General features: G+C 46.3%; 1 protein-coding gene across 7 annotated transcripts in view; it reads left to right on the forward strand.

Annotated features, from left to right (window-relative positions):
- LOC118366334 (uncharacterized) overlaps positions 1-22,022 on the forward strand; it is a 66,446-nt gene that overhangs the window by 39,328 nt on the left and 5,096 nt on the right. For 6 of the 7 annotated variants that reach the window (XM_052492361.1, XM_052492364.1, XM_052492362.1 and 3 more), the window contains 4 exons: positions 4,689-4,759; positions 6,258-6,368; positions 6,564-6,661; positions 18,433-18,502. In XM_052492361.1, the coding sequence (XP_052348321.1) occupies positions 4,689-4,759; positions 6,258-6,368; positions 6,564-6,661; positions 18,433-18,502 (350 nt within the window). The remainder of the gene's footprint in view (positions 1-4,688; positions 4,760-6,257; positions 6,369-6,563; positions 6,662-18,432; positions 18,503-22,022) is intronic. The other variant, XM_052492368.1, reaches the window with a different exon arrangement.

Below are 22,022 nucleotides of genomic sequence, written 5' to 3' on the forward strand. Positions count from 1 at the left end.
GGTGACTGAAGAAACTGAACAAAAAGAAGCAAAACAAACGGCAGTAAAAGTGAACCTCCTTGCTCATCATCATCATCACGGCCCCATTGTTCCTCCCTCAATCGCTACTGAATCGCCTCACTCTCATTACAGATTACAGCTTCAGCGGAGTGACTCTCCCCTTTCTCTCGCCTTTCTGTGCCACGGTCCTTCTCTTGATTAACATTTTCTGCTAGGCTTCACACCAAAGGCACAACCTGTGTGCTTTAAAGGCCATCTGAAAAAAAAGCCATCATGCGCTGGAGTGGAATCAGATAAGGCTATCTGGCAGGAGGTTTTAGTGCCTGGGCTTTGTCCCGCTCCTCCACCCTCCTTCGCTTCCTCCCTCAATCTCTCACTCCACTGCACCTTTTGTCCGGCTGATTTCCCGACGGAGTGGCCTCCTCAGTCGCAGACCCCCTGATCTTCCTCCAGCACGGACTGCTGTGTGTGTGTGTGTGTGTGTGTGTGTGTGTGTGTGTGTGTGTGTGTGTGTGTGTGTGTGTGTGTGTGTGTGTGTGTGTGTGTGTGTGTGTGTGTGTGTGTGTGTGTGTGTGTGTGTGTGTGTGTGTGTGTGTGTGTGTGTGTGTGTGTAAAAATGAGTGCCTGTGGGCACACATCAGGCCTGAGAGGTGCAATTCAGAGGCCCAGGAAAGAGAAGCAGGCCTCGGATAGAGAAAGAGAGAGAGCGTGGTAGAAATGGAGTCCCCATTAGGGGGACTGGAGCACTACCTACCAGGGACAGGACTGAAGGGACCTGCCTCAGCCCGCAATCATGCTAAAAGGAGGAAACAGGGGATCCATTTACTCTGTTACAGAAGCTGTCAATTCACTTCATTGGTTTGATCAGTGCACTGATCCAAGCAGTGGTGTGTGTGTGTGTCTATTGAAGAGGGTTAGATTGGGGTCTGGGGGCTAGCTAATACCCATCCCAGACGCTGCTCGGGGACCGAACGTGTGACTCGTGGGTCTCAGCGAAAGCCCCTTCTCGTCACAGATATTTGCAAACAGATGTACACAGCTCCACCGCAGGTTTTGATCAATCAAGCTTTAACAAGTCAAGTTGTCTGGATGCGAATGTAACAATTTGCATGTGAAAAGAGGAGGCTGCGGAAGGCCTGGTTTTGATTAGGCCTAAGCAGATAAATGGCAGATTGAAACGGCCCCCTGCAACCGGGGAGAAACCCAGAGGTCCAGGGGTTGAAGTCAGACTGATATAAACTCTGTTTCTGCTACTTTCTTCTGCTACCCAATGAATAGATCCATTATTCAGTGGACTCTTTCTCATCTCTACTGAATTGAAGTGGAAGCAGCTTAAAGAGCTCTTCTCTTGTCTCCCCTTCTCTCCCCTTCTCCCCCCTTCTCTCTGCTTCTCTCCCCTTCTCTCCCCTTCTCTTCTCTCCCCTTCTTTCCCCTTCTCTCCGCTTCTCTCCCCTTCTCTTCTCTCCCCTTCTCTCCACTTCTCTTCTCTCCCCTTCTCTCCCCTTCTCTCCCCTTCTCCTCTTCTCTCCCCTTCTCTCTGCTTCTCTCCCCTTCTCTCCCCTTCTCTTCTCTCCCCTCTCTCCTTCTCTCTCTTCTCTCCCCTTCTCTTCTCTTCTCTCTCCTTCTCTTCTCTTCTCTTGTCTCCCCTTCTCTCCCCTTCTCCTCTTCTCCCTTCTCCCCCTTCTCTTCTCTCCCCTTTTCCCCTCTCCCTCCGCTTCTCTCCCCTTCTCTTCTCTCTTCTCTCCACTTCTCTTCTCTCCCCTTCTCTCCCCTTCTCTTCCTTCTCCTCTTCTCTCCCCTTCTCTCTGTTCTCTCCCTTCTCTCCCCTTCTCTTCTCTCCCCTTCTTCTCTTCTCTCCCCTTCTCCCGCTTCTCCCCTCTTCTCTTCTCCCCTTCTTCTCTTCTCTTCTCTCCCCTTCTCTCCACTTCTCTTTCTCTCCCCTTCTCTCCCTTCTCTTCTCTCCCCCTTCTCTTCTCTCCTTCTTCTCTTTCTCTCCGCTCTCCCTTCTCTTCCTTCTCTTCTCTTCTCCCCTTCTTCTCTTCTCCTTCTCTCCCTTCTCTTCTCTCCGCTTCTCTTTCTCTTCCTCCCCCTTCTCTCCCCTTCTCTTCTTCTCTTCTCTTCTCTTCCCCTTCTCTCCTCCCCCTTCTCTCTCTCTCCCCTTCTCTCCCCTTCTCTCCCCTCTTCTCTTCTCTCCCCTTCTCTTCTCTTCTCTCCCCTTCTCTTCTCTCCCCTTCTCTCCCCTTCTCTCCGCTTCTCTCCCCTTCTCTCCCCTTCTCTTCTCTTCTCTCCCCTTCTCTCCCCTTTCTCCTTTCTGCTGCTTTCTCTTCTCCTCCTCCAGATTTGCTTTGTGAAATTGACGTGGATGTGTGATTAGCCATTAAAGCAAACGAGCTGTAGTCCCTTCAGTTGCTATCTGAAATGTTGACCACTGTAGACTTGTGGCATCCTCAACATCCTTATATATACAGTTGAAGTCGGAGGTTTATATACACCTTAGCCAAAAACATTTCAATTCCGTTTTTTCACATATCCTGACATTTAATCCTTGTAAAACTTCCCTGTTTTAGGTCAGTTAGGATCACCACTTTATTTGAAGAATGTGAAATGTCAGAATAATAGTAGAGAGAATGATTTATTTCAGCTTTTATTTCTTTCATCACATTCCCAGTGAGTCAGAAGTTTACATACACTCAATTGGTATTTGGTAGCATTGCCTTTAAATTGTTTAACTTGGGTCAAAAGTTTCAGGTAGCCTTCTACAAGCTTCCACAAGTTGGGTGAATTTTAGCCCATTCCTTCTGACAGAGCTGGTGTAACTGAATCAGGTTTATAGGCTTCCTTGCTCGCATACGCTTTTTCAGTTCTGCCCACACATTTGGTCAGGGCTTTGTGATGGCCACTCCAATACCTTGACTTTGTTATCCTTAAGCCATTTTGCCACAACTTTGGAAGTATGCTTGGGGTCATTGTCCATTTAGAAGACCCATTTGCAACCAAGCTTTAACTTCCTGACTGATGTCTTGAGATGTTGCTTCAATATATCCACATTATTGTCCTTCCTCATGAAGCCATCTATTTTGTGAAGTGCACCAGCCCCTCCTGCAGAAAAGCACCCCCACAGCATGATGCTGCCACCCCCATGCTTCACGGTTGGGATGGTGTTCTTCGGGCTTGCAAGCCTACCCCTTTTTCCTCCAAACATAACGATGGTCATTATAGCCAAACTTTTCTTTTTTTGTTTCATCGGTCCAGACGACATTTCTCCAAAAAGTACGGTCTTTGTCCTCATGTGCAGTTGCAAACCGTAGTCGGTTTTGGAGCAGTGGCTTCTTCCTTGCTGAGCGGCCTTTCAGGTTATGTCGATATAGGACTCATTTTACTGTGGATATCGATACTTTTATACCTGTTTCCTCCAGCATCTTCACAAGGTCCTTTGCTGTTGTTCTGGGATTGATTTGCACTTTTTGCACCAAAGTAAATTCATCTCTAGGAGACAAAACGCGTCTCCTTCCTGAGCGGGGTGACGGCTGTGTGGTCCCATGGTGTTTATACTTGCGTAGTATTGTTTGTACAGATGAACGTGGTACCTTCAGGTGTTTGGAAATTGCTCCCAAGGATGAACCAGACTTGTGGAAATCTACACATTTTTTTCAAAGGTCTTGACTGATTTCATTCGATTTTCCCATGATGTCAAGCAAAGAGGCACTGAGTTTGAAGGTAGGCCTTGAAATACATCCACAGGTACACCTCCAATTGACTCAAATGATGTCAATTAGCCTATCAGAAGCTTCTAAAGCCATTACATGATTTTCTGGAATTTTCCAAGCTGTTTAAAGGCACAGTCAACTTAGTGTATGTAAGCTTCTGACCCACTGGAATTGTGATACAGTGAAATAATCTGTCTTTAAACAATTGTTGGAAAAATGACTTGTGTCATGCACAAAGTAGATGTCCTAACCAACTTGCCAAAATTATAGTTTGTTAACAAGAAATTTGTGGAGTGGTTGAAAAATGAGTTTTAATGTCTGCAACCTAAGTGTATGTAAACTTCTGACATCAACTGTATATCATCTCTAAAACGTGTACTACTTGCTCAAATCCTTTTCCTTGTATTAAACGTTTCCCCTAAAGTGAGTTATGATGCCTGTTTCTCTTAGTCAATCAATACATTGACCTCAGCTGATCCCAGGTCTGTAAAAACTCCTCTCTCTACACACACACGAAGACCCCAGCAGCCAAGTGCCACAGGAGACCCCTGAGTGTGCTGCCTGCCCGGCTGGGAACCCCAGTGAACACACTGGTCCTTATTGCCCCCCACCACCACCATCAGAGGGATGCTGCTGGCCTTCCCATTGATAAAGACCAGACTCTCACACACGCACAGACACATACACATACACACTCCTGAATCCTGGCATACTGTATATCGAGATATTATTAGAAAACATTCAAAAATCTCACAGATGTCTTGTGATCAGTATGAAATAAGATATAAACGCCGTTTGAGATAATATTAAGTTTATATTTCAGTTTGGTGATGTGTGAGGATTTGTAAGCAGTGGATTTGAATTGAACACTATAGCAGAGGGTTGTGTGTGGCTTCTCTTCCCGCTAGAGAGCCTGTTTAAACACAGAGGTTTGTATTTACTCTCTTCTTCCCTCTTCTCCTCTTCCTTTCTTTCTTGCAGTCGACTTCTTGGCAAAGTATTGCATTTTCAGCCAGGAGAAGCTGGCAGAGTACAAAAGGGCTTTTGAAGCAGTAAGTGAAAGGGGATTTAAACCCTCTCTGTTCACACTATGCCTCAGATACACTCCCTCTTTCTTCCTTGTTTTCTGTCTCTCTCTTTCTCTAGTTCTTACTCTCTCTCTCTCTCTCGCCATTTCACTTTTCCTGTCTCTCTCTTTCTAGTTCTTACTCTCTCTCTCTCCATTTCACTCTTCCTGTCTCTCTCTTTCTCTAGTTCTTACTCTCTCTCTCTCCATTTCACTATTCCTGCCTCCCTCTTTCTCTAGTTCTTACTCTCTCTCTCCTTTTCACTCTTCCTGTCTCTCTCTTTCTCTAGTTCTTACTCTCTCTCTCTCTCCATTTCACTCTTCCTGTCTCTCTCTTTCTCTAGTTCTTACTCTCTCTCTCTCCATTTCACTATTCCTGCCTCCCTCTTTCTCTAGTTCTTACTCTCTCTCTCTCCTTTTCACTCTTCCTGTCTCTCTCTTTCTCTAGTTCTTACTCTCTCTCTCTCTCTCTCTCTCCATTTCACAATTCCTGTCTCTCTCTTTCTCTAGTTCTTACTCTCTCTCTCTCCATTTCACTATTCCTGTCTCTCTCTTTCTCTAGTTCTTACTCTCTCTCTCTCCATTTCACTATTCCTGTCTCTCTCTTTCTCTAGTTCTTACTCTCTCTCTCTCTCTCTCTCTCTCTCTCTCTCTCTCTCTCTTCTCTCTCTCTCTCTCTCTCCATTTCACTATTCCTGTCTCACTCTTTCTCTAGTTCTTACTCTCTCTCTCTCTCTCTCTCTCTCTCTCCATTTCACTATTCCTGTCTCTCTCTTTCTCTAGTTCTTACTCTCTCTCTCCATTTCACTATTCCTGTCTCTCTCTTTCTCTAGTTCTTACTCTCTCTCTCTCCATTTCACTATTCCTGTCTCTCTTCTTACTCTCTCTCTCTCCATTTCACTATTCCTGTCTCTCTCTTTCTCTAGTTCTTACTCTTTCTCTCCATTTCACTATTCCTGTCTCTCTCTTTCTCTAGTTCTTACTCTCTCTCTCTCTCTCTCCATTTCACTCTTCCTGTCTCTCTCTTTCTCTAGTTCTTACTCTCTCTCCATTTCACTATTCCTGTCTCTCTCTTTCTCTAGTTCTTACTCTCTCTCTCTCCTTTTCACTCTTCCTGTCTCTCTCTTTCTCTAGTTCTTACTCTCTCTCTCCATTTCACTCTTCCTGTCTCTCTCTTTCTCTAGTTCTTACTCTTTCTCTCTCCATTTCACTATTCCTGTCTCTCTCTTTCTCTAGTTCTTACTCTCTCTCTCTCTCTCTCTCCATTTCACTATTCCTGTCTCTCTCTTTCTCTAGTTCTTACTCTCTCTCTCTCTCTCTCTCTTTCTCTCCATTTCACTATTCCAGTCTCTCTCTTTCTCTAGTTCTTACTCTCTCTCTCTCTCTCTCTCTCCATTTCACTATTCCTGTCTCTATTGTTTCTAACTTTGCTTACATGATGATGTTGTTGTTGTTGATGACAATGTTGATGATGATCCCTTCAGGTTGACAGCGATGCTGATGGTTACATTTCCTGCCTGCAAGTGCTGCTGGCACTAAAGAAGATCATCCCTCCAGAGCTGCTAACTGATGAAGAAGAGATATATGTCTACAGGGTAAATGCAATACACACAACACACACACACACACACACACACACACACACACACACACACACACACACACACACACACACACACACACACACACACACACACACACACACACACACACACACACACACACACACACACACACACACACACACAACAACTTCCGTATCACTTTGACCATGATGGTTTTTCTCTCAGATCCTGGAGATGGTGGATTTCAGGGTGACAGATGGACTTACAGACCTGAGGCTCTTTGCTGTGATTGCGAGCCTGGCGCAGAAAATAGCTACCATGGAGTGAGTAGTCCAAGTCACTAATCCAACTCCCTTTTCACGATGAGGTGTCACTGACCACCCCACCATAAATAAGAATAATAGTGTGTATGTATGCATCGGTATGTCGGTCCACTGTGTATGTCTGTCCACTGTGTATGTGTCAGTATGTCTGTCCACTGTGTATGTGTCAGTATGTCTGTCCACTGTTTATGCGTCAGTATGTCTGTCCACTGTGTATGTGTCAGTATGTCTGTCCACTGTCTATGCGTCAGTATGTCTGTCCACTGTGTATGTCTGTCCACTGTCTATGCGTCAGTATGTCTGTCCACTGTGTATGCGTCAGTATGTCTGTCCACTGTGTATGTGTCAGTATGTCTGTCCACTGTGTATGTCTGTCCACTGTCTATGTCGTCCACTGTATGTCTGTCCACTGTCCACTGTGTCTGTCCACTGTATGTGTCAGTATGTCTGTCCACTGTGTATGTCTGTCCACTGTCTATGCGTCAGTATGTCTGTCCACTGTGTATGCGTCAGTATGTCTGTCCACTGTGTATGTGTCAGTATGTCTGTCCACTGTGTATGTCTGTCCACTGTCTATGCGTCAGTATGTCTGTCCACTGTGTATGTGTCAGTATGTCTGTCCACTGTGTATGTCTGTCCACTGTCTATGCGTCAGTATGTCTGTCCACTGTGTATGCGTCAGTATGTCTGTCCACTGTGTATGTGTCAGTATGTCTGTCCACTGTCTATGCGTCAGTATGTCTGTCCACTGTGTATGTGTCAGTATGTCTGTCCACTGTGTATGTGTCAGTATGTCTGTCCACTGTCTATGCGTCAGTATGTCTGTCCACTGTGTATGTGTCAGTATGTCTGTCCACTGTCTATGTGTCAGTATGTCTGTCCACTGTGTATGTCTGTCCACTGTGTATGTGTCAGTATGTCTGTCCACTGTGTATGTCTGTCCACTGTCTATGCGTCAGTATGTCTGTCCACTGTGTATGCGTCAGTATGTCTGTCCACTGTTTATGTCTGTCCACTGTGTATGTGTCAGTATGTCTGTCCACTGTGTATGTCTGTCCACTGTCTATGCGTCAGTATGTCTGTCCACTGTGTATGCGTCAGTATGTCTGTCCACTGTGTATGTCTGTCCACTGTCTATGCGTCAGTATGTCTGTCCACTGTGTATGCGTCAGTATGTCTGTCCACTGTGTATGCGTCAGTATGTCTGTCCACTGTGTATGTCTGTCCACTGTGTATGTGTCAGTATGTCTGTCCACTGTGTATGTGTCAGTATGTCTGTCCACTGTGTATGTCTGTCCACTGTCTATGCGTCAGTATGTCTGTCCACTGTGTATGCGTCAGTATGTCTGTCCACTGTGTATGTCTGTCCACTGTGTATGCGTCAGTATGTCTGTCCACTGTGTATGTCTGTCCACTGTGTATGTCTGTCCACTGTGTATGCATCGGTATGTCTGTCCACTGTTTATGCATCGGTATGTCTGTCCACTGTTTATGCATCGGTATGTCTGTCCACTGTGTATGTCTGTCCACTGTTTATGCATCAGTATGTCTGTCCACTGTTTATGCATCGGTATGTCTGTCCACTGTTTATGCATCGGTATGTCTGTCCACTGTTTATGCATCGGTATGTCTGTCCACTGTTTATGCATCGGTATGTCTGTCCACTGTGTATGTCTGTCCACTGTTTATGCATCAGTATGTCTGTCCACTGTTTATGCATCGGTATGTCTGTCCACTGTTTATGCATCGGTATGTCTGTCCACTGTTTATGCATCGGTATGTCTGTCCACTGTTTATGCATCGGTATGTCTGTCCACTGTGTATGTCTGTCCACTGTGTATGCATAGGTATGTCTGTCCACTGTTTATGCATCGGTATGTCTGTCCACTGTTTATGCATCGGTATGTCTGTCCACTGTGTATGTCTGTCCACTGTTTATGCATCGGTATGTCTGTCCACTGTGTATGTCTGTCCACTGTTTATGCATCGGTATGTCTGTCCACTGTGTATGTCTGTCCACTGTTTATGCATCTGTCCACTGTTTATGTCTGTCCACTGTGTATGTCTGTCCACTGTTTATGCATCGGTATGTCTGTCCACTGTGTATGTCTGTCCACTGTTTATGCATCTGTCCACTGTATGTCTGTCCACTGTGTGTGCATCGGTATGTCTGTCCACTGTTTATGCATCGGTATGTCTGTCCACTGTGTATGTCTGTCCACTGTCTATGTCTGTCCAGTATGTCTGTCCACTGTTTATGTCTGTCCACTGTGTATGTGTCCACTGTGTATGTCTGTCCACTGTGTATGTGTCAGTATGTCTGTCCACTGTGTATGTCTGTCCACTGTTTATGCTATGTCGGTATGTCTGTCCACTGTTTATGTATGCGTCAGTATGTCTGTCCACTGTGTATGTGTCCAGTATGTCTGTCCACTGTGTATGTCTGTCCACTGTCTATGTCTCAGTATGTCTGTCCACTGTGTATGTCTGTCACTGTGTATGTCTGTCCACTGTGTATGTCTGTCCACTGTGTATGTCTGTCCATGCTGTCCAGTATGTCTGTCCACTGTGTATGTCTGTCCAGTATGTCTGTCCACTGTGTATGTGTCAGTATGTCTGTCCACTGTCTATGCGTCAGTATGTCTGTCCACTGTGTATGTGTCAGTATGTCTGTCCACTGTGTATGTCGGTCAGTATGTCTGTCCACTGTCTATGTCAGTATGTCTGTCCACTGTGTATGTGTCAGTATGTCTGTCCACTGTGTATGTCTATGTCTGTCCACTGTATGTCTGTCCACTGTGTATGTCTGTCCACTGTGTATGTCAGTATGTCTGTCCACTGTGTATGTCTGTCCACTGTCTATGCGTCAGTATGTCTGTCCACTGTGTATGCATCAGTATGTCTGTCCACTGTTTATGTCTGTCCACTGTGTATGTGTCAGTATGTCTGTCCACTGTGTATGTCTGTCCACTGTCTATGCGTCAGTATGTCTGTCCACTGTGTATGTGTCAGTATGTCTGTCCACTGTGTATGTCTGTCCACTGTCTATGCGTCAGTATGTCTGTCCACTGTGTATGCGTCAGTATGTCTGTCCACTGTGTATGTGTCAGTATGTCTGTCCACTGTGTATGTCTGTCCACTGTCTATGCGTCAGTATGTCTGTCCACTGTGTATGTGTCAGTATGTCTGTCCACTGTGTATGTCTGTCCACTGTCTATGCGTCAGTATGTCTGTCCACTGTGTATGCTGTCCACTCAGTATGTCTGTCCACTGTGTATGTCTGTCCACTGTGTATGTGTCAGTATGTCTGTCCACTGTGTATGTCTGTCCACTGTGTATGTCTGTCCACTGTGTATGCATCGGTATGTCTGTCCACTGTTTATGCATCGGTATGTCTGTCCACTGTTTATGCACTGTTTATGGCTGTCCACTGTGTATGTCTGTCCACTGTTTATGCATCAGTATGTCTGTCCACTGTTTATGCATCGGTATGTCTGTCCACTGTTTATGCATCGGTATGTCTGTCCACTGTTTATGCATCGGTATGTCTGTCCACTGTTTATGCATCGGTATGTCTGTCCACTGTGTATGTCTGTCCACTGTGTATGCATAGGTATGTCTGTCCACTGTTTATGCATCGGTATGTCTGTCCACTGTTTATGCATCGGTATGTCTGTCCACTGTGTATGTCTGTCCACTGTTTATGCATCGGTATGTCTGTCCACTGTGTATGTCTGTCCACTGTTTATGCATCGGTATGTCTGTCCACTGTGTATGTCTGTCCACTGTTTATGCATCGGTATGTCTGTCCACTGTGTGTGCATCGGTATGTCTGTCCACTGTTTATGCATCGGTATGTCTGTCCACTGTGTATGTCTGTCCACTGTTTATGCATCGGTATGTCTGTCCACTGTGTATGTCTGTCCACTGTTTATGCATCGGTATGTCTGTCCACTGTGTATGTCTGTCCACTGTTTATGCATCGGTATGTCTGTCCACTGTTTATGCATCGGTATGTCTGTCCACTGTGTATGTCTGTCCACTGTGTATGCATCGGTATGTCTGTCCACTGTGTATGTCTGTCCACTGTGTATGTCTGTCCACTGTGTATGTCTGTCCACTGTGTATGTCTGTCCACTGTGTATGTCTGTCCACTGTTTATGCATCGGTATGTCTGTCCACTGTGTATGTCTGTCCACTGTTTATGCATCGGTATGTCTGTCCACTGTTTATGCATCGGTATGTCTGTCCACTGTGTATGTCTGTCCACTGTGTATGTCTGTCCACTGTGTATGTCTGTCCACTGTGTATGTCTGTCCACTGTGTATGTCTGTCCACTGTGTATGTCTGTCCACTGTTTATGCATCGGTATGTCTGTCCACTGTGTATGTCTGTCCACTGTTTATGCATCGGTATGTCTGTCCACTGTTTATGCATCGGTATGCCTGTCCACTGTGTATGTCTGTCCACTGTGTATGTCTGTCCACTGTGTATGTCTGTCCACTGTGTATGTCTGTCCACTGTTTATGCATCGGTATGTCTGTCCACTGTTTATGCATCGGTATGTCTGTCCACTGTTTATGTCTGTCCACTGTGTATGTCTGTCCACTGTGTATGCATCGGTATGTCTGTCCACTGTGTATGTCTGTCCACTGTGTATGTGTCAGTATATCTGTCCACTGTGTATGCATCGGTATGTCTGTCCACTGTGTGTGCAACGGTATGTCTGTCCACTGTTTATGCATCGGTATGTCTGTCCACTGTGTGTGCATCGGTATGTCTGTCCACTGTTTATGCATCGGTATGTCTGTCCACTGTGTGTGCATCGGTATGTCTGTCCACTGTTTATGCATCGGTATGTCTGTCCACTGTGTATGTCTGTCCACTGTGTATGCATCGGTATGTCTGTCCACTGTGTATGTCTGTCCACTGTGTATGCGTCAGTATGTCTGTCCACTGTGTATGCGTCAGTATGTCTGTCCACTGTGTATGCGTCAGTGTGTCTGTCCACTGTTTATGCATCGGTATGTCTGTCCACTGTTTATGTGTCAGTATGTCTGTCCACTGTGTATGTGTCAGTATGTCTGTCCACTGTGTATGCGTCAGTATGTCTGTCCACTGTGTATGCATCGGTATGTCTGTCCACTGTTTATGCATCGGTATGTCTGTCCACTGTTTATGCATCGGTATGTCTGTCCACTGTGTATGTCTGTCCACTGTTTATGCATCGGTATGTCTGTCCACTGTTTATGCATTGGTATGTCTGTCCACTGTGTATGTCTGTCCACTGTGTATGCATCAGTATGTCTGTCCACTGTGTATGTCTGTCCACTGTTTATGCATCAGTATGTCTGTCCACTGTTTATGCATCGGTATGTCTGTCCACTGTTTATGCATCGGTATGTCTGTCCACTGTGTATGTCTGTCCACTGTGTATGTCTGTCCACTGTGTATGTCTGTCCACTGTGTATGTCTGTCCACTGTGTATGCATCGGTATGTCTGTCCACTGTGTATGTCTGTCCACTGTGTATGTGTCAGTATGTCTGTCCACTGTGTATGCATCGGTATGTCTGTCCACTGTGTGTGCAACGGTATGTCTGTCCACTGTTTATGCATCGGTATGTCTGTCCACTGTGTGTGCATCGGTATGTCTGTCCACTGTTTATGCATCGGTATGTCTGTCCACTGTGTATGTCTGTCCACTGTGTATGCATCGGTATGTCTGTCCACTGTGTATGTCTGTCCACTGTTTATGCGTCAGTATGTCTGTCCACTGTGTATGCGTCAGTATGTCTGTCCACTGTGTATGCGTCAGTGTGTCTGTCCACTGTTTATGCATCGGTATGTCTGTCCACTGTTTATGTGTCAGTATGTCTGTCCACTGTGTATGTGTCAGTATGTCTGTCCACTGTGTATGCGTCAGTATGTCTGTCCACTGTGTATGCATCGGTATGTCTGTCCACTGTTTATGCATCGGTATGTCTGTCCACTGTTTATGCATTGGTATGTCTGTCCACTGTGTATGTCTGTCCACTGTGTATGCATCAGTATGTCTGTCCACTGTTTATGCATCGGTATGTCTGTCCACTGTTTATGCATCGGTATGTCTGTCCACTGTGTATGCATCGGTATGTCTGTCCACTGTTTATGCATCGGTATGTCTGTCCACTGTTTATGCATCGGTATGTCTGTCCACTGTGTATGCATCGGTAAGTCTGTCCACTGTGTATGCGTCAGTATGTCTGTCCACTGTGTATGCGTCAGTATGTCTGTCCACTGTGTATGCGTCAGTGTGTCTGTCCACTGTGTATGCGTCAGTATGTCTGTCCACTGTGTATGCGTCAGTATGTCTGTCCACTGTGTATGCGTCAGTATGTCTGTCCACTGTGTATGCGTCAGTATGTCTGTCCACTGTGTATGCGTCAGTATGTCTGTCCACTATGTATGCGTCAGTATGTCTGTCCACTGTGTATGCGTCAGTATGTCTGTCCACTGTGTATGCGTCAGTATGTCTGTCCACTGTGTATGCATTGGTATGTCTGTCCACTGTGTATGTCTGTCCACTGTTTATGCATCGGTATGTCTGTCCACTGTGTATGCGTCAGTATGTCTGTCCACTGTGTATGCATCGGTATATCTGTCCACTGTGTATGTCTGTCCACTGTGTATGCGTCAGTATGTCTGTCCACTGTGTATGCATCGGTATGTCTGTCCACTGTGTATGTCTGTCCACTGTGTATGCATCGGTATGTCTGTCCACTGTGTATGTGTCAGTATGTCTGTCCACTGTGTATGTGTCAGTATGTCTGTCCACTGTGTATGTCTGTCCACTGTGTATGTGCCAGTATGTCTGTCCACTGTGTATGTCTGTCCATTATGTATGTCTGTCCACTGTGTATGTCTGTCCACTGTGTATGTCTGTCCACTGTGTATGTCTGTCCACTGTGTATGTCTGTCCACTGTGTATGCATCGGTATGTCTGTCCACTGTTTATGCATCGGTATGTCTGTCCACTGTGTATGTCTGTCCACTGTGTATGTCTGTCCACTGTGTATGCATCGGTATGTCTGTCCACTGTTTATGCATCGGTATGTCTGTCCACTGTGTATGTCTGTCCACTGTGTATGCATCGGTATGTCTGTCCACTGTTTATGCATCGGTATGTCTGTCCACTGTGTATGTCTGTCCACTGTGTATGTCTGTCCACTGTTTATGCATCGGTATGTCTGTCCACTGTGTATGTCTGTCCACTGTGTATGTCTGTCCACTGTGTATGCATCGGTATGTCTGTCCACTGTTTATGCATCGGTATGTCTGTCCACTGTGTATGTCTGTCCACTGTGTATGTCTGTCCACTGTGTATGTCTGTCCACTGTGTATGTCTGTCCACTGTGTATGTCTGTCCACTGTGTATGTCTGTCCACTGTTTATGTCTGTCCACTGTGTATGTCTGTCCACTGTGTATGTCTGTCCACTGTGTATGTCTGTCCACTGTGTATGCATCGGTATGTCTGTCCACTGTTTATGCATCGGTATGTCTGTCCACTGTTTATGCATCGGTATGTCTGTCCACTGTTTATGCATCGGTATGTCTGTCCACTGTTTATGCATCGGTATGTCTGTCCACTGTTTATGTCTGTCCACTGTTTGTGTCTGTCCACTGTGTATGTCTGTCCACTGTGTATGCGTCAGTATGTCTGTCCACTGTGTATGCGTCAGTATGTCTGTCCACTGTTTATGCATCGGTATGTCTGTCCACTGTTTATGTCTGTCCACTGTGTATGCGTCAGTATGTCTGTCCACTGTGTATGCGTCAGTATGTCTGTCCACTGTGTATGTCTGTCCACTGTGTATGTCTGTCCACTGTCTATGCGTCAGTATGTCTGTCCACTGTGTATGTCTGTCCACTGTCTATGCGTCAGTATGTCTGTCCACTGTTTATGCATCGGTATGTCTGTCCACTGTTTATGTCTGTCCACTGTTTATGCATCGGTATGTCTGTCCACTGTTTATGCGTCAGTATGTCTGTCCACTGTGTATGTATCAGTATGTCTGTCCACTGTGTATGTATCGGTATGTCTGTCCACTGTGTATGTCTGTCCACTGTGTATGTGTCAGTATGTCTGTCCACTGTGTATGCATCGGTATGTCTGTCCACTGTGTATGCATCGGTATATCTGTCCACTGTGTATGCGTCAGTATGTCTGTCCACTGTGTATGTGTCAGTATGTCTGTCCACTGTGTATGCGTCAGTATGTCTGTCCACTGTGTATGCGTCAGTATGTCTGTCCACTGTGTATGCGTCAGTATGTCTGTCCACTGTGTATGTCTGTCCACTGTGTATGCGTCAGTATGTCTGTCCACTGTGTATGCGTCAGTATGTCTGTCCACTGTGTATGTATCAGTATGTCTGTCCACTGTGTATGCGTCAGTATGTCTGTCCACTGTGTATGCCTCTGTGTGTGTGTACTGTTTTGAGTGTGTTTGTGTATGCCTGTGAATATATTAAGACTCCAACACGCCTAGTCAGGCCATTTAAAGCTGACCTGGGCAGTCATGATCCCAGTACAGAACCCCATCACACTGATTAGATTTTGGGGCCTCTGTCACTACATTATGTGCCATATGCCACAGATTCCCACACACTGCACGTTTCTCCCTGGCCGTGCATTATGGCTGAGTACCAAGTACTGTGTGCAGGGCCCGCCTGAAGCTCCAGGGGTCAGGGGCTGCTCAGGGAGACACAGTCCAGTGTGTGAGCTTCCTCTCAGGGTGGACGAGGCCAGGGTCATGGGTCCCCTGATTTACGGGCTGGCCCTTTGTGCGGCCCCGTGAAGAGGAGAAGAGGCTCCTACTCAATCCCATCTATGCCTATAGACTGTCTGACTTCTCCAGAAATGGAGAGAGACTGACTGGGGTGTTTAGTCTGGAAAGAAGTCATTCTGATCGTGATGATTCATTGTAACGTCCAGTACATGGAAATGGTACTCTTTTCAGGGATCTTGTAAATGGTTCCTGGATATATCTAACAGGGACCATGCCCAATCATTAACATCTCAGACAATACTGGTATGTAATACTTCCAGAGTTTCCTAAACCGCCAATTTTCATCTGTAGATCCTTAGATGGAAGTACAAGCTTCAAGACAAAGATTAGTTGTCTTAATACCCTTCCCTAAAAAACAATAGCGTCAGTCAGTCATCTGGTCCTACCTGAACTAAATTGATCCTGTTACCTGCTCTAGCGTTAAACTAATCTGTAACAGTAGCCCAACAATACTACTCTCTGGCTGCCTTTGAGGAATCACCAGCATGAGTATCCCAAATAAGGATGTACCATGCCATTATTTCCCCCTTCCCCCGCAACTCCCTTTCTATCCTTCACAACTTCAGTCAACTATTCAATCTAGTTCTCCCCTCTGTGCCTCAGTCTCTTTCTTTCTCTCTCTTTCTTTCTCTCTTTCTGTCTTTCTCTCTCTCTCTTTCTCTCTTTCTCCCTGTCTCGCTCTCTCTCCCTGTCTCTCTCTCTCTCTCTCTTTCTTTCATGTCTCTCTCTCACTCTCTTTCTCTCTTTCTCCCTCTCTCTCTCTCTCTCTCTCTCTCTCTCTCTTTCTTTCAATGTCTCTCTCTCTCTCTCTCTCTCTCTCTCTCTCTCTTTCAATGTCTCTCTCTCTCTCTCTCTCTCTCTTTCAATGTCTCTCTCTCTCAATCTCTCTCTCTCTCTCTCTCTCTCTCTCTCTCTCTCTCTCTCTACCTCTCTCTCTCTCTCTCTCTCTCTCTCTCTCTTGCTCTCTCGCTCTCTCTCTCTCTCTCTCTCCCTCCCTCTCAATGTCTCTCTCTCTCTCTACTCTGGCGTGTTGCCCCTGACTCAGTCCATCTGTCCCTGCATAACACTGTGCTTCTCAGCCCTCCTTGTACATTGCTATTCCCCCAGGGCAGGTCACATGACCTGAGAGACACATTTCCCATCAGAGCCAGGGTTGCATTCCCTTACAGGACACCAGTGGAGCCTCATGCCCTCACTGAACTCCCCTGAACCTAGAAGATCTGTAGTGGAATTTCACTCCTAGTAGTCTTTCCTCACTCTGACCTCTGTTGTTGTGTGTGTGTGTGTGTGTGTGTGTGTGTGTGTGTGTGTGTGTGTGTGTGTGTGTGTGTGTGTGTGTGTGTGTGTGTGTGTGTGTGTGTGTGTGTGTGTGTGTGTGTGTGTGTGTGTGTGTGTGTGTGTGTGTGTGCATTATTTTGAATGAATCTAGCAAAAGCCGCATGATGGTAGAACAGTAATTCCCAATGTTCCTGCCAATTCACTAGAGTGACTTAGACCACTGAGAGGGGGGAGGTGTTAATTTGGCAATGAGCAGGGAAACCTGAGACCCTAGACGGTTGAACCGCTCACCTTTAAATAGACTGACCCACAATGCAATGTACCTCTCAGCCTCTTTCTTCTCACTTCTGAGTCCTTCCAAATGCATTCTCCGCTTCTTCTCCCTCAAACCTGCTTTTATTCATTCTCTCCTTCCTTCACACTTCATTCAGACCATCTGTGGCCTGCTCAAATCCCCCTCTTCCAAAAACAAGTCTCAATTTCTCCCTGTCACTCAATTTTAACTGGGTCAGCATGCGTTTGCGTTCCAACACTGACCCCCAACCTCATCATGCCCCTGCCCCCCTAATGGAGGAGTGACCGCCAAAATGTTGGACATTACGTAAGTACGAAGTCTGCTGGGTTTTCCACGGCAGGGTGCCGTAGGAGGGCCAACAAAAGAAGTGGGTTAGGCTGCTATTATCCTCACTGGTCCTTCCCGGACCCATGTTTGGGGGTGGCCATTATCATGACTGTCCTTCCCTGCACCGTCATTTGGGCTCTTTTACTGCAAACCAAGTGCAATTAATGATCATTAGCTGCCCTGTCTCCCCTCGTTCCCATCAAGCCCCTCCCGTCTTGGCCCCGGGTGGGGAAGTGGGCCAGTCACAGCGCTGTGGGCACTCAGGCATGCGCTCAACTCGATGGCAGAGTGATGATTCCATTCTTTCCCACTAACAGGCCATTCAACACGTGGGCAGGGGCGGGGAGGGACAAGAGCTCATTAGCACGGGGGGCTCGTTAGAGACTAGGGGACGACCGTCGCTGTGCCACACGCTGGACAGGACAGGTCTGTCCCAACACAATCGTCTGTGTCTCTGTCTAATTATCTGAACGGGGACTAGATTGTGTCGGTCAGCGAATGGTCACATTGCACCAGAGCGTGCCCTGATCCCCGGTCTCCCCCTCCCCCTACCTCCACTGAACATCCCCCACCCTACTACCCCTCGCCCACCACCCACTCACTGTCTCCATCCAGAGCAGATTTATCCGTTAGCTGTGGCGGGATGTCCCCGTATCCATGGTCATTGTTTGGGGGACAGGCCACGGTGAGCAACCACAATGGGCTCAGAACACTTTACCATCACGTCTCCCCAAACACAGCATCACATGGGAGAGCCCCGCCAAAAAACACCCGCCACAGGGACCCAGACCTCCCCAACTGGGCCACCTCTCCTGTTTTTCTGTTTACTCTCTCTTTCTCCTAACACTATAGTGACACTGTAGAGATATCCACACAGAGGTGTAGAGAGATTCATTTGGACCGTACATGTGCATATTTATATGACAAAGAGGATGTTTCAAAAGGAGAGGGATTTTTACATTCCTCTGAGGGACCAAAATCTTTTAGAGTTGCAGTGTCATGATTGTCTCCTGAATGACACTGTCTGTGTCTCTTTTTTTCCAGTGTATTTATGCGTTCCCTGATAAGCAAAATGGACTTCCATTCTTTGGCATTAAAGCTATACAAAGCAAAGGTAATGATAACATTTGGTTTGTATTATCTCATGCCTGTTGAATCAACATCTTCAGTATGGACGATGGTCTACCGTGCCTTCAGAAAGTATTCACACCCCTTGACCTTTTCCACATTTTGTTGTGTTATGACCTGAATTAAAAATGTACACTGTAGATTAAATGTAGATTTTTTTGTCACTGGCCTACACACAATAACCCATAATGTCAAAGCGGAAATATGATTTTTCAAAATGTCTAAAAATGTTTTCAAAATGAAAAGCTGAAATGTCTTGAGTCAATAAGTATTCAACCCCTTCATTATGGCAAGCCTAAATTAGTTCAGGAGTAAAAATGTGCCTAACAATTCACATAATAAGTTGCAGGGTGTAATGGACACGAGGGGAGACAGAGAGCTGGTTTCAAGCGCAGGGCGCAGCAGGTGTTTGTTGCAATGGACCACAGGAGGAGGCAGGTAGCTGGGTCCAGGAGCAGGCAGAAGGTCATACACAGGAGGAGGCAGGTAGCTGGGTCCAGGAGCAGGCAGAAGGTCATACACAGGAGGAGGCAGGTAGCTGGGTCCAGGAGCAGGCAGAAGGTCATACACAGGAGGAGGCAGGTAGCTGGGTCCAGGAGCAGGCAGAAGGTCATACACAGGAGGAGGCAGGTAGCTGGGTCCAGGAGCAGGCAGAAGGTCATACACAGGAGGAGGCAGGTAGCTCGGTCCAGGGGCAGGCAGAAGGTCATACACAGGAGGAGACAGGTAGCTGGGTCCAGGAGCAGGCAGAAGGTCATACACAGGAGGAGGCAGGTAGCTGGGTCCAGGAGCAGGCAGAAGGTCATACACAGGAGGAGGCAGGTAGCTGGGTCCAGGGGCAGGCAGAAGGTCATACACAGGAGGAGGCAGGTAGCTGGGTCCAGGAGCAGGCAGAAGGTCATACACAGGAGGAGGCAGGTAGCTGAGTCGAGGGGCAGGCAAAAGGTCATACACAGGAGGAGGCTGCTGGTCCAGGAGCAGGCAGAAGGTCATACACAGGAGGAGGCAGGTAGCTGGGTCCAGGAGCAGGCAGAAGGTCATACACAGGAGGAGGCAGGTAGCTGGGTCCAGGAGCAGGCAGAAGGTCATACACAGGAGGAGGCAGGTAGCTGGGTCCAGGAGCAGGCAGAAGGTCATACACAGCAGGAGGCAGGTAGCTGGGTCCAGGAGCAGGCAGAAGGTCATACACAGGAGGAGGCAGGTAGCTGGGTCCAGGAGCAGGCAGAAGGTCATACACAGGAGGAGGCAGGTAGCTGGGCCCAGGGGCAGGCAGAAGGCCACACACAGGGGGTCCAAAAGGGCAACAGTACAGGCAGGGAAAAGGCTAGTAACGTAGTTCGGGAGATCAGGCAATAGGTAGATAACAGGACATCTGATAGGCTAAAGTACAGGCAGGGAATAGGCAAAAGGCGTCATTAGTGAGGCAGGCAACAACTCTCATACACGGGAGTTATTCAAGGGAAAAGCAGCGCTCCGAATGCCGTGTGTCACAAAACAAACAATACCTCACAGTGATGGGTTGCAAAGAACTGAACTAAATAGTGTGTGATAATGATATACAGGTGTGTGAACAGGTGATTAGAATTCAGGTGATTGGGATCTGGAGAGTGAGCTGCGTTCAAGGGATCTACGTGTTTGAGGGTGTGAGTTGGAAGCAGACGTTACACAGGGACTCACTCTGTGTGCAATACTGGTGTTTAACATGATTTTTTAATGACTACCTCATCACTGTACCCCACACATACAATTATCTGTAGGATCCCTCAGTCGAGCAGGGAATTTCAAACACAGGCTCCCGAGTGGTGCAGCGGTCTAATGCACTGCCTCTCAGTGCAAGAGGCGACACTGGTTTGAATCCAGGGTGAATCACATCCGGTCGTGATTAAGAGTCCCATACGGCGGCACACAATTGGCCCAGCATCATTGGGATTTGACTGGGGTAGGCCGTCATTGTAAACAAGAATTTGTTCTTAACTGACTTGCCTAGTTAAATAAAGGTTCAAAACATATATATATATATTTTAAATAAACACAGATTCAACCACAAAGACCAGGGACGTTTTCCAATGCCTCGCAAAGAAGGGCACCTATTGGTAGATGGGTAAAAAAAATAACAGACATTGAATATCTCTTAGAGCATGGTGTTGTTATTGATTAAACTTTGGATGGTTTATCAGTACACCCAGTCACTACAAAGATGCAGGCGTCCTTCCTAACTCAGTTAGGAAACCGTTCAGGGATTTCACCATGATGTGAATGGTGACTAAAACAGTTAGAGTTTAATGGCTGTGATAGGAGAAAACTGAGGATGGATCAACAACATTGTAGTTATTCCACAATACTAACCTAATTGACAGAGTGAAAAAGGGAAGCCTGTACAGAATAAAAATATTACAAAACATGCATCCTGTTTGCAACAAGGCACTAAAGTAATACTGCAAAAAATGTGACAAAGCAATTAACTTTTTGTCCCGAAAAGAACGCGTTATGGTTGGGGAAAATCCAATACAGTACATTACTGAGTACCACTTCATATTTCCAAGCATAGTGGTGGCTGCATTGGGTTTTAGGTATTCTTGTAATCATTAAGGACTGGGGAGTTTTTCAGAAAAAAAAACAGAATGGAGCTAAGCACAGGCAAAATCCTAGAGGAAAACCTGTTTCGGTCTGCTTTCCATCAGACACTGGGAGACTAATTCACCTTTCAGCAGGACAATAACCTAAATCAGGGTTTCCCCAACTCCGTCCTGGGGCCCGTCCTGGGTGCACTTTTAGTTTTTTGCCCGAGCACTACACAGCTGATTCAAATAATCAAAGCTTGATAACGAGTTGGTCATTTGAATCAGTTGTGTAGTGCTCGGGCAAAAAACTAAACTTGCACCCAGCGGGGGCCCCAGATCCAAGTTCGGGAAACCCTGACCTAAAACACAAGGCCAAATTTACAATCAAATCTCTTGCTTACCAAGACAACATAGCATTTTCCTGAGTGGCCGAGTTACAGTTTCGACTTAAATCTGCTTGAAAATCTATGTCAAGACCTGAAAATAGTTGTCTAGTAATGATCAACAACCAATTTGTCAAAGCGTGAAGAATTTTTTAAAAGAATAATGGGTAAATGTTGCACACTCCAAGTTTGGAAAGCTCTTAGAGACATACCCAGAAACACTCACAGCTGTAATCACTGCCAAAGGTGATTCTAACATGTATTGACATGACAAAGTATTTTGTGTCGATGTCAATTAAATCCATTTTAATCCCACTTTCTGGAGGCACTGTATATTCATGTGGTAATAATATTCAATATAATTCAGGTAGTTTGCTTACTCTCTAACTGTAAAGCCCATCTTTACCATGTATAGTTTAACATTTACCATAATCACTCTCATGAAGGTATTTTCATGCTTACATCACAAGATATTTTCCAACCTGCGTTACCTCTCCCTCTTTCATGGCACTGGGAGGGTAATTACAGTGAAATAAAGACTTGGTAAACACTTTGAAGGGCA

This window comes from Oncorhynchus keta, chromosome 33, assembly GCF_023373465.1.
Source record: "Oncorhynchus keta strain PuntledgeMale-10-30-2019 chromosome 33, Oket_V2, whole genome shotgun sequence".
Classification (NCBI taxonomy): domain Eukaryota; kingdom Metazoa; phylum Chordata; class Actinopteri; order Salmoniformes; family Salmonidae; genus Oncorhynchus; species Oncorhynchus keta.